The 12,575-nt window shown below is 36.4% G+C and overlaps 1 protein-coding gene across 1 annotated transcript in view; it reads right to left on the reverse strand.

Annotated features, from left to right (window-relative positions):
* Positions 1–12,575, reverse strand: part of SPAG17 (sperm associated antigen 17) — a 300,150-nt gene that overhangs the window by 77,736 nt on the left and 209,839 nt on the right. The window contains exon 24 of the mRNA XM_053591252.1: positions 4,684–4,797. Within this exon, the coding sequence (XP_053447227.1) occupies positions 4,684–4,797 (114 nt within the window). The remainder of the gene's footprint in view (positions 1–4,683; positions 4,798–12,575) is intronic.

Consider the following 12,575-nt stretch of genomic DNA (forward strand, 5'->3'; position numbering starts at 1 on the left):
TCAGTAGACCCTTATGTTCTCATTCACTACTGGGGCTCCAATTGTCATCTCCATGCTACTGACTCCAAAATTTACATCCAAGGCCATGACTTTCTTTCTTTCTTTTTTAATGGTAGAACTGGAATTTTTTTTTTTTATTAAATCATAGCTGTGTACATTGATATAATCATGGGGCATCATTCACTAGCTTCACAGACCGTTTACCAAGTTTCACATATACCCTTGTAAGATGCACTGCTGGTGTAATCCCACCAATCCCCTTCCCTCTACCCACCTCCTCCCTCCTTCCCCTCCCTTTCCCCCTTCTCCCTATTCTTAGGTTGTAACTGGGTTATAGCTTTCATGTGAAAACCCTAAATTAGTTTCATAGTAGGGCTGAGTACATTGGGTACTTTTTCTTCCATTCTTGAGATACTTTACTAAGAAGAATATGTTCCAGCTCCATCCATGGAAACATGAAAGAGGTAAAGTCTCCATCTTTCTTTAAGGCTGCATAATATTCCATGGTGTACATATACCACAATTTATTAATCCATTCATGGATCCATGGGCACTTGGGCTTCTTCCATGACTTAGCAATTATGAATTGGGCTGCAATAAACATTCTGGTACAAATATCTTTGTTATGATGTGATTTTTGGTCTTCTGGGGTTAGTTCCAGATCAATACTTCTTACTTATCCCTAGGCATCTCCTGGTTGTGGTACTAGAGGCATTTCTAACTCAGTTTAGTCTTTCCTTTCCCAAACAGATTGTCCCTCTTATCTACTCAATCTCAGTTAATGCCTGACCAATCAGGTGCTTTGTTTCCTAAGTTAGATATCCAGATCATTTTCTCCTTTAACTCATCCTAAACACCCAGACCATCACCACACCTTTGGTACAATCTCTCCAGTCATGCCTCTCCTATCCGTTCCCATTACCTACACTCAGTTCCCCTTATTGCTTGCTGGGTTTTCTGCAACAATTTCCTAACTGACATCATGGCACCCCCCCCCCAACACCACCACTTCCATGTACTTTCTAAAATACCACTAAATTTATGTTTCTAAAATAAGATGTGATCTTGTCTCTTCCCACCCCTGCCACCACTGCCTATGAAGGGCATGTACTCTCTTCACACTCACATTCTCACCTACCTCCACTCCAGCCACACTGAAGGTTTTGCTTTTCTGTAAAGATGCCATATTTAACACAATTGTGTATTTATACAAATGGTTTTTATTGTCTAAAATTCCCTTTCCTTGTTTCTGTGTCTGTATTTACCCATTTGTTTCTAAAGTCCTATCTCAAATGATACATTTTCTCTCTGAGGTATTTTATGATGGTCCACAGTGCTCTCTTTACATGGAATTTCTAGTGTCATGACAGTTATCACTCTATTTACATGTTTTTCTTTCCTAGTAGACAGTGAGTTCTTTGGATATATGCACTATGGTTTCATTCATCTCAGTGGCTCAGTGCCAGCAAGTTCCCTGACCTATTGGAAGTACAGTAGATAAGCAAGTGAATGGCATTCAGTTTCAGGCATCTGAGAACTCACTCCTCCCTCCCATCCTCATCCATTACCTCAATAACATTCAGTAAATATTTTTTGCAAACCTAATGTTATACGTCATGAAGTGGATAGCCAACAATGGATTAGACAGACAAGGAAAGTATACTTTAGTGCAAGAAGCCCTCAGGTACAAGGCTGTGTGTTACGTCTGTGATGGGGGAAGTTCAGAGTGCCACAGGAACCCAGAAGAGGGACATGTATGGCAAAATGCTACAGTACAATCTACTGTGGCCACAAATGGGAAAACCTTTCCTTGCTGTTATGTGATTAAGTTTTACAGATACTATTCCTAGGATCTAGAATTCCTTTCCTTCAAATTTTTGCCTAGGCAGAATTTGAACTCCAAACATCTGGTCACATGCTACCTCTACTTGTTCTGGGATGCATTTCTCAGAGGATGGGAGGAAATTCAATTGTTGAAAGGGGCAGCATGTGTGGCAGGAGAAAATATTCTGAGTAGTGGCATGGCATGAACAAACGGGCAGGTAAAAGAGAAGGCATAGCTCATTCAAGGGGCCAAAAGGGACAAAAAGAATAGGCAGTACAACTTCTACAGAAAGTCATATGACAACACCTCACAGAAATAAAATAGACCTATTATTTCTTCCTTGTGATACAGCAATCCCATTACTGGATATTTAACAAAAGGGGAAAAAAGTAATTTTATCAAAAAGACTCCTGCATGTGAATGTTTATTTCAGCACAATTTATAATCACAAAGATGTGGAATCAACCCAAGTGCCCATAAATACATGGGTTGATTGATAAAATGTAAAATGTAATACATGTTCATATGTACACCACCTGGGTGATGGGCACACTTACAACTTTGACTCAAACTGCACAAAAGCAAGTCATGTAACCAAAATGTTTGTACCCCCATAATATTCTGATATTTAAAAAGGACTAAGTAGGATGGCATGATGCTCTAAGGGAAAATAGACCAGGTCAGTTGTCATGCAGAGTTTGGGTAGAGAAACACATAAAGTTGAGGTTGGGGCTTGATTAAGGCTCTTGAATTCTAGGTGTATTCAGTAGGCCTTCTGAATGGTAGTAGGAAGCAAGAATGAAATATTCTTCTGCTTAAGAAAATACAAGGCAGAGTTCAATAATTTGGTTTGGTTTCTTTGCACTTTTTTGGATTCAATTAGCTATCGTATCTATTTTTTAGTTTAAAAGGGTGTTTCACTATGCTTAGCTGTGTATATACAATTAAAGGGTGAGAAATTAATACAAGTTTATTTAGCTATTAGCAGATTAAGTTCTTAAATATCAATAATACTTACATCCTTCAGTAATTTATAATACATATATATTTTTATAGAGATGAATGCCTTCAACTTATTTTTTAATATGCAAGAAGTAAAACATAACTTATTATCTGTACTATTAATATTATCTAATATTGTACTTGTGTGCATATAACCTGAAATTAGGAACACCTGTTTTTAATGTAATGATTACATTAAATGAAACATTTAACTGAAATATTTACATTAACTGAAACATTTAGAATAAAGAAACCACTTACAAAATAGGACCAACAGAGTCGATATAAGTGGGGTATGAATATCTTAATATAAAATAATGATAACCTATATTCAGAAGAAGTAGAAATTTTAGGGACTATCAGGTAATAATAGTTTTTCATACTTAATTTGTTAGGCAACAAATGACTTCTCCAAGAGCTGGTTTAAAAACAAATCAAATAAAAAATTAAAATATAAAACTCCAAATAGAGTAAAAATACTAGCGAATGTAATAGACTCACTAAATCATTAGAGTACTAGGATGTTTGACAGAAGGTAAGAAACAAGATTATAACGATCCATGAGAACCTGTCTCTGAGAAAAAGAAATTACATAGTAAGGTAGATCATTGAAGAGGTTATCTTTTGGTTTTGTGGTGCATTTTAAAAAATATGTTGTGATTAGATACCTCTAAAATGCATGGGAACCCACAGATTTCCTAATTGGTTCTTGGTAAAGAGACATACTATTTGCAATTTTCAAGGAAATAGCTTCTAATTACAGAATTTGTTTATTGTGAGTGGGGCAGAGAAATCCTTTAATATGTTCAGAAAGTGGGTCCTTTAAGACTAATGTCCTGAAGCAAGCTGAACAACTCCACAGTCACAGGATTCATGCAAGTATTATTCTGTTGATTGATAACTGAAAAGACTCCTTGGCAGATCGTGTTTTCTTTGGCACCAACTAAAAGGCTTGTTTTTATGAGCTAGTATGTGTGTATATACACATATCTATATATACACACCATGTGGATATCTGTGTATACATGTGTATGCACACACACACGTCTGACGGTTAAGTTCGTGAACTAATCCTAGAAAAAGTGCTACATACTCATCGCTGAATGTGACTGTGTTCACCTTTGAAGTGCTCCCCTTGGGAAGCTGTGCTCTGATGCAGCTCCTAGTCCATCTTTCAAAGCAATTTTGGAACTGTTTTTCTGGAATGGCCATCAGAGCTGTCATCGTACAACACACAAAAACATGCAACAACAATAATGAACACCATTCAGCAAGACACCACCACATGCTGACATGCACACAGCTGTGAGACAATAATATACCACGGTTATGAAATATTACCCAGCTGTTTGTACAGTACTGCCAGTGTGAACTTAAATTGTCAGAGCTTATACCATAATGACTCTGATGGTCATTCCAGAAAGAGTTTCAAAATTGCTTTGAAGGGTGGACTAGGCACTGGCCTTGGTACATAGCTTCTCAAGGGGAGCACTTCGAAGATGACCTAGTGATATTCAGCAATGAGATATGTAGCATTTTTTCTAGGATGAGTTTGTGGACTTAATTATCAGACTTTCTTGTATATATTTATAATATACATAAGATCTTATAAGTATATGTGATCATATAAGATTAATGATAAATGCTGTGTAAAATGTTAAAGCATATTTGCTATGTATGAAAGATTTATACACGCACACCCCTTATATTCCTACCCTGAAGGAAAAACTATAAGCGGCATTAAATCAGAACACGTTAATTGACAAGTGAGAAGACTTGTCAATTCAGTAAAGGCAGCACACACCGGCCCTGGGGCAGGCACCCTTATCCTTTCTCTTTCTCTTGTGTCTTTTCACCTGGTGCCATTCCACTTGATCCATAGTAACTTATCGAGAGGCAGATTCCATTTTCCAAGGTGGCAGAAAAAGATCCAAACTTGCTGACAGCTTTATTCTTTGCATGTGATGCTTCTAAAAGATAAAATAAAATCAAGAACATTTCCATTTTATTCAAAAGAAATATAACCTAAACTCACTGGGGAGGCTGGGAATGGGGGTCTTAGCTAATCTATCAGAATCAACTTAAAAATAATTGTTTTAGGTCCAATAATGCACTCAGAGCTATAAGAGGCAGGGTGCAGTTACAACAATGAGAAGATGAGACTCTTGTTTTAAGGGATTTAGATTGAAATAAAGAGAGGAAATAAACTGATGAATGGCCTAGACAAATGCAGATTATTCATAAATGCCCATGACTTCTTAATTTAAAACCATCATTTCAATCTCAATTTCCCCACATTTTAAAACATTTCCTTAAATCCCCATATTCAGATTTTTTACATTTTAAAACACATTTTGAAAAATTGTTTCATTCAAACGTAATTTTAAAACAAAATCTGTTAAATACTCTTAAGGGTGGGCATTAAGTTCATGTGCAATCTAAAGTTACAACTATTTTAAATTGCACACAAGCTTTATGTCCACTCTATATAAAGAATTTATGAATTTTCTGTTCTGCTGTTGTATACCCAGTTCACCATTTCCTCTGTTATCACACAGCAAAGATGAGACAATATTGATTAAAGTATCACAAGAATGAAAAAAACAAATAACACATGTACTAATAGTAAGTTGGAACTAGTTGGTCAACACTTATGTGCACATATGGAAGTAAAACTCAACAAGATCAAAGAGAAAGAAAGCCAGGAGCAGGTTATGTAGACATTCACATCTAACAGGTATGGTGCACAAATTCCAGGTGAAGGGTGGACTTAACTTTGACTTAAAATGTACAAAAGCACCCCCCTCCCTAGTTGTATGAGGACAAAACTAGAAGGCACCTTCTGTGGAGCAGAAACCAGCTGCTCCCTGAGCATGCTGGCACCTGGATCTCACACTGCCCAGCCTCCAGAACAGCATGGCAACTTAAAGAGCAAGAGGAAGTGAAAGGAAAATTAGGGCAAGGAAATTGATAAAAGAATCACTCATGAGGAAGAATCAGCAGAAAACTCCTGGCAACATGAAGAACCAGTCCAGAGTAACCCCACCAAGGGACCATGAGGTAGCTACTGCAGAGGATTCCACCTATAAAGAAAGGTTAGGAATGACAGAAAGGGAATTTAGAATACACATGATGAAAAAAATGGAAATGATGGAAACAATGAAGGAAACTGCTGATAAAGTGGAAAATAACCAAAAGGAAATCCAAAAACAGAATCAAATAAGAGATGAATGATATGAAGAATATAGAAAAGATACAGCAGAGCTGAAGGAACTGAAGCAGTCAATTAGGGAACTTAAAGATGCAATAGAAAGTATCACCAACAGGTTAGACCATGCAGAAGAAAGAATTTCGAAGGTAGAGGACAAAGTTCTTGAGATAACTCAGATAGTTAAAGAGACAGAAAAGAAGAGAGAGAAAGCAGAACGTTCACTGACAGAATTATGGGACTTCATGAAGCATTCCAACATACGAGTTATAGGAATCCCAGAAGGGGAAGAAGACTGCCCCACGGGAATGGAGGCCATACTTGAGAATATTATAAATAAAAATTTCCCAAATGTCACCAAAGATTCTGAAACACTCCTTTCAGAGCGATATTGGACCCCAGGTCGCCTCAACTCTAACTGAGCTTCTCCAAGACACATTGTGATGAACCTATCCAAACTCAAGACAAAAGAAAAGATTCTGCAAGCTGCGAGAAGTAAGTGCCAATTGACCTACAGGGGCAAATCCATCAGAGTGACTGCAGACTTCTCTAATGAAACTTTCCAAGCAAGAAGACAATGGTCATCTACCTTTAATCTACTTAAACAGAGCAATTTCCATCCCAGAATTCTATATCCTGTTAAGCTAAGCTTTAAAATTGATGGAGAAATCAAATCATTTACTGATATACAAACATTGAGGAAATTCGCCACAACAAGACCAGCTCTACAGGAAATACTTCAACCTGTTCTACACACTGATCATCACAATGGATCAGCAGCAAAGTAAGAACTCAGAAACTAAAGGACAGAACTTAACTTCCACACTGATGCAAAAGATAAAACTAAGCAATGGACTCTCACAAAATAAGATGAATAGAACACTACCACACTTATCAATCATCTCAATAAATGTTAATGGCTTGAATTCCCCACTGAAGAGGCATAGATTGGCTGATTGGACTAAAAAACACAAGCCATCCATTTGCTGTCTGCAGGAAACACACCAAGCTTCAAAAGACAAATTAAAACTCTGAGTCAAGGTTTGGAAGATGATTTTTCAGGAAAATGGAATTCAGAAGAAAAGAGGAGTTGCAATCTTATTTTCAGATACATGCGAATTTTAAGCAACTAAAGTAAAAAAAAAAAAAAGATGGTCACTTTATATTGGTCAAGGGAAAAATACAACAAGAAGACATTTCAATTCTAAATATTTATGCACCCAATTTAAAAGCTCCCAGATTCTTGAAACAGATCTTATTTAGTCTGAGCAATGAGATATCCAATAATACTATAGTAACAGAGGACTTTAACACCCCTCTTACAGAGCTGGACAGATGCTCTAAACAGAAATTAAACAAAAATATAAGAGATTTAAATGAGACCCTAGAAGAACTGTGCTTGATAGACACATATAGAACACTCCATCCCAAAGATAAAGAATATACATTCTTCTCATCACCCCATGGAACATTCTCCAAAATTGATCATATCCTAGCCCACAAAACAAACCTCAACAGAATCAAAAGAATTAAAATTTTATCTTGCTTCTTCTCAGATCACAGGGCACTAAAGGTGGAACTCAACTCTAACAAAAACGTTCAACCCCAGACAAAGGCATGGAAATTAAACAACCTTCTGTTGAATGACAGATGGGTGCAGGAAGAAATAAAACAGGAAATCATTAACTTCCTTAAGCATAACAACAATGAAGACACAAGCTACCAAAACCTGTGGGATACTGCAAAAGCAGTTTTGAGAGGAAAATTTGTATCTTTAGAAACCTACATTTGAAAAACAGAAAGAGGGCGTATCAAGAAACTGACAAGCCATCTTATGGAATTGGAAAAAGGAGAACAATCTAACTCTAAACACAGTAGAAGAAAAGAAATATTCAAAATCAAATCAGAGATCAATGAAATTGAAAACAAAAGAACATTCAGAAAATTAATGAAACAAGGAGTTGGGTATTTGAAAAAATAAATAAAATAGATAAACCTTTGGCCACACTAACTAGAAATAGAAAAGTAGAATCTCTAGTAACCTCAATCAGAAATAAAGGGGAAATAACAACTGATCCCACAGAGATACAAGAGATCATCTCTGAATACTATAAGAAACTCTATGCCCAGAAATGTGACAATGTGAAGGAAATGGATCAATATTTGGAATCACACCCTCTCCCTAGACTTAGCCAGGAAGAAATAGAACTCCTGAACAGACCAATTTCAAGCACTGACATTAAAGAAACAATAAAAAAGCTTAAAAAAAAATGTCTTGGTCCACATGGCTTCACACCAGAATTCTATCAAAACTTCAAGGAAGAGCTTATTCCTGTACTGCAGAAATCATTCCAAAAAATTGAGGAGAAAGGAATCTTCCCCATCACATTCTATGAAGCAAACTTCATCCTGATACCAAAACCAGAAAAAGACCCAACTAAAAAGGAGAATTTCAGACGAATTTCACTCACGAGTATAGATGCAAAAATTCTCAACAAAATCCTAGCCAATAGATTACAGCTTATCATCAAAAAAGTCATACATCATGATCAAGTAGGTTCCATCCCAGGGATACAAGGCTGGTTTAACATATGCAAGTCCATAAACGTTACCCACCATATTAACAGAGGCAAAAATAGAGACCATATGATCCTCTCAATAGATGCAGAAAAAGCATTCGATAAAATCCAGCATCCTTTTCTAACTAGAACATTGCAGAGTATAGGCATAGGTGGCACATTTCTGAAACTGAAGCTATCTATGACAAACCCACAGCTAATATTTTACTGAATGGAGTAAAACTGAAAGCTTTTCCTCTTAGAACTGGAACCAGACAAGGTTGTCCTCTGTCACCTTCACTATTCAACATAGTGTTGGAAGTTCTAGCCAATGCAATTAGGCAAGACAAGGAAATAAAGGGAATCCAAATTGGAGCAGAGGAAGTGAAACTCTCCCTCTTTGCTGATGACGTGATCTTATACTTAGAGAATCCCAAAGACTCAACCACAAGACTCCTGGAAGTCATCAAAAAATACAGTAATGTCTCAGGATATAAAGTCAATGTGCACAAGTCAGTAGCCTTTGTATATGCTAATTAAGGACACAACTCCCTTCACCATAGTTTCAAAGAAAATTAAATACCTAGGAATATACCTAACAATGGAGGTGAAGGACCTCTATAAAGAAAATTATGAAATCCTCAGAAAAGAAATAGCTGAGGACTTTAACAAATGGAAGAACATACCATGCTCATGGATGGGAAGAATCAACATTTTTAAAATGTCTATACTTCCCAAAGCAATCTACCTATTCAATGCCATTCCTATTAAAATACCAACATCATACTTTCAAGATTTGAAAAAAATGATTCTGCATTTTGTATGAAACCAGAAAAAAACCCATATAGCTAAGGCAGTTCTTAGTAATGACAATAAAGCTGGGGGCATCACCATACCAGATTTTAGGCTGTATTACAAAGCAATAGTCATCAAGACAGCATGGTACTGGCACAAAAATAGAGACATGGACACTTGGAATTGAATAGAAAACCAGGAAATGAAACTAACATCTTACAACCACCTAATCTTTGATAAACCAAAGAAGAATATACCTTGGGCGAAAGACTCCCCGTTCAATAAATGATGTTGGGAGAACTGGACATCCACATGTAAAAGACTGAAACTGGACACACACTTTTCCCCACTTGCAAAAATTGATTCAAGATGGATAAAGGACTTAAATTTAAGGCATGAAACAATAAAAATCCTCAAAGCAAGGATAGGAAAAACACTGAAAGATATTGGCCTTGGAAAAGACTTCATGAAGAAGACTGCCATGGCAATAGCAACAACAAAAATAAACAAATGGGACTTAATTAACCTGAAAAGCTTCTGCATAGCTAAGAAGACAACAACCAAAGCAAATAGACAACCTACACAATGGGAAAGGGTATTTGCATATTTTCAATCATACAAAAGCTTGATAACTAGGATCTAGAGAACTCAAATTAATCCACATGGAAAAAGCCAACAATCCCATATATCAATGGGCAAGAGACATGAATAGAACCTTCTCTAAAGAAGATAGACGAATAGCTAACAAACATATGAAAAAAATGTTCATCATCCCCATCTATTAGAGAAATGCAAATCAAAACTACCCTGAGATACCATCTAACCCCAGTGAGAATGGCCCACATCAAAAAATCTCAAAATTGCAGATGCTGGCATGGATGTGGAGAGAAGGGAACACTTTTACACTGCTGGTGGGACTGCAAACTAGTACAACCATTTTGGAAGAAGTATGGAGAAACCTCAAAGCACTCAAGCTAGACCTCCCATTTGATACTGCAATCCTATTACTGTGCATCTACCCAGAAGGAAAAAAAATCCTTTTATCATAAAGACACTTGCACTAGACTGTTTATTGCAGCTCAATTTACAATCACCAAAATGTGGAAACAGCCTAAATGCCCACCAACCCAGGAATGGATTAACAAGCTGTGGTATATGTACACCATTGAATACTACTCAGCCATTAAAAAAGTGGAGACTTTACATCCTTTGTATTAACTTGGATGGAAGTAGAAGACATTCTTAGTAAAGCATTACAAGAATGGAGAAGCATGAATCCTATGTACTCAATTTTGATATGAGGACAATTAATGATGATTAAGGTCATGGTGGGGTTGGGGGAAGGGGAGATGAGAGAGAGAGAAAGAAGGAGGGAGGGGGGACAAAGGAAGAGCAGAGAGAGGGAAGGAGAGAGGGGTTGGGGCCTTGGTGTGTGCCACACCTTTTGGGGGCAAAACATGATCACAAGAGGGACTTTGCCTAACAAATGCAATCAGTGTAATCTGGTTTATTGAACCCTCAATGAATCCCCAACAATAAAAAAAATGTACAAAAGCAAGTTATGTAAGCAAATCATGCATACTCCTGTAATATTCTGAAAAAAAAATTGTCCTAACCTATGAAGAATAATTTCTAGACTAGAAATCGAAATGACTAATGGAATAAAAGTAGGGCTTCAAGAGAATGAAAAGATAACCAACTTGGAGAAAAGTCAGTTTCTTTCTCTCCTAGGAGAAAATATTCACAAAAGACATATATGATAAAGGTCTATTATCCAAAATATACAAAGAGCTATTAAAACTCAATAATAAGAAAACAACCTGATTAAAAAATAAGCAAAAGACCTTAATAGACACCTCACCAAAGAAGATATACAGATGGCAAATAGACATATGAAAATATGCTCAACATAATATGTTATCAGGGAAATTAAAACAACAAGATACAACTAGGCAACTTTTAGAATGAAGAAAGTCCAAAACACCAAATACTGGCAAGGATGTAAAGCAATAAGAATTTTCGTTTATTAATGGTGGAAATACAAAATGGTACAGCCACTTCGGAAGACAATTTGGCAGATTTTTATAGAACTAACATCTTCTTACAGTACGATCCAATGATCATAATTCTTGATACTTACGCAAAGGAGTCAAAAACTTATGTCCTTACAAAAACCTTACATGGGTGTTTATCGACAAAACTTGGAAGCAAACAAAATGTTCTTAAGTAGATGAATGGAAAAATAAACTGTCATACATCTAGACAATGAATATAATTCAGTGCTAAAAAGGAAAATGCACTATCAAGCTGCGAAAAGACATGTAGGAAGCAAATGCATATTACTAAGTTAAAGAAGTCAGTTTGAAAACATTATGTATTATGTGAGATTCTGTAGAGGGTGAATCCATGGATACAGTAAAAAGATCAGTGTTTTGGGGGATCTGGGGGAAGGGAGGGATGAATAGTCAGAGCACAATGGTGGATAGGTGTCATTGTTCATTTATCCAAACTCATAGAATATGCAACATCAAGGGTGGACCCTACTATAAACTATGGACTCGGATTGACAGTGATGTGTTTATGCAGGTTCATCAGTAAAACAAATGTATCGCTCTGGTGGAGGAATGTTGACAGTGGGGGAGGCTGTGCATGTGTGGAAGCAGACAGTATAAGGGAGCCTCTGTAATTTCTGCTCAATTTTGCTATGAATCTAAAACTGCTCTAAAAATTAAAGTCTAGTGAAAAAAATAATGTTTATTGTCAATTAAGGTGCAGGTAAATAGGTACCTTAATGTACTATCAATAAGAGGATGCTTTGGTAGGTACTTGAGGGAAAGCATTTTGAAAAAAGCCATCTAAAGAAGCCAAGTGAACAGAGATGGGAATAATAGTCAAAAAACAAAAAATAAAACCCCAAATACGTGCTCAACAAATTATAAATTATGCAAGAGTTAAATAAACACTTGAAGATTTTTTTCAAAAAGTACACACAAATATTTTTAAAAAGTATTTCCTGGGATTTAAAAACATGCTTCCTCAAGCAGATCATTTAGTTAGTATGCAGTAGGTGAATGGAAGGACAACATTGTCCTTTTGAGATTTGAACAAGTTTCTTGGAAAATCAAGTCAAAAGTTTCTCCAAATCCAGAGCAAACATTCAAACAGAAGGAAGGAATGAAAAAGGCAT

Source organism: Nycticebus coucang, chromosome 5 (genome assembly GCF_027406575.1).
Source record: "Nycticebus coucang isolate mNycCou1 chromosome 5, mNycCou1.pri, whole genome shotgun sequence".
Lineage (NCBI taxonomy): Eukaryota > Metazoa > Chordata > Mammalia > Primates > Lorisidae > Nycticebus > Nycticebus coucang.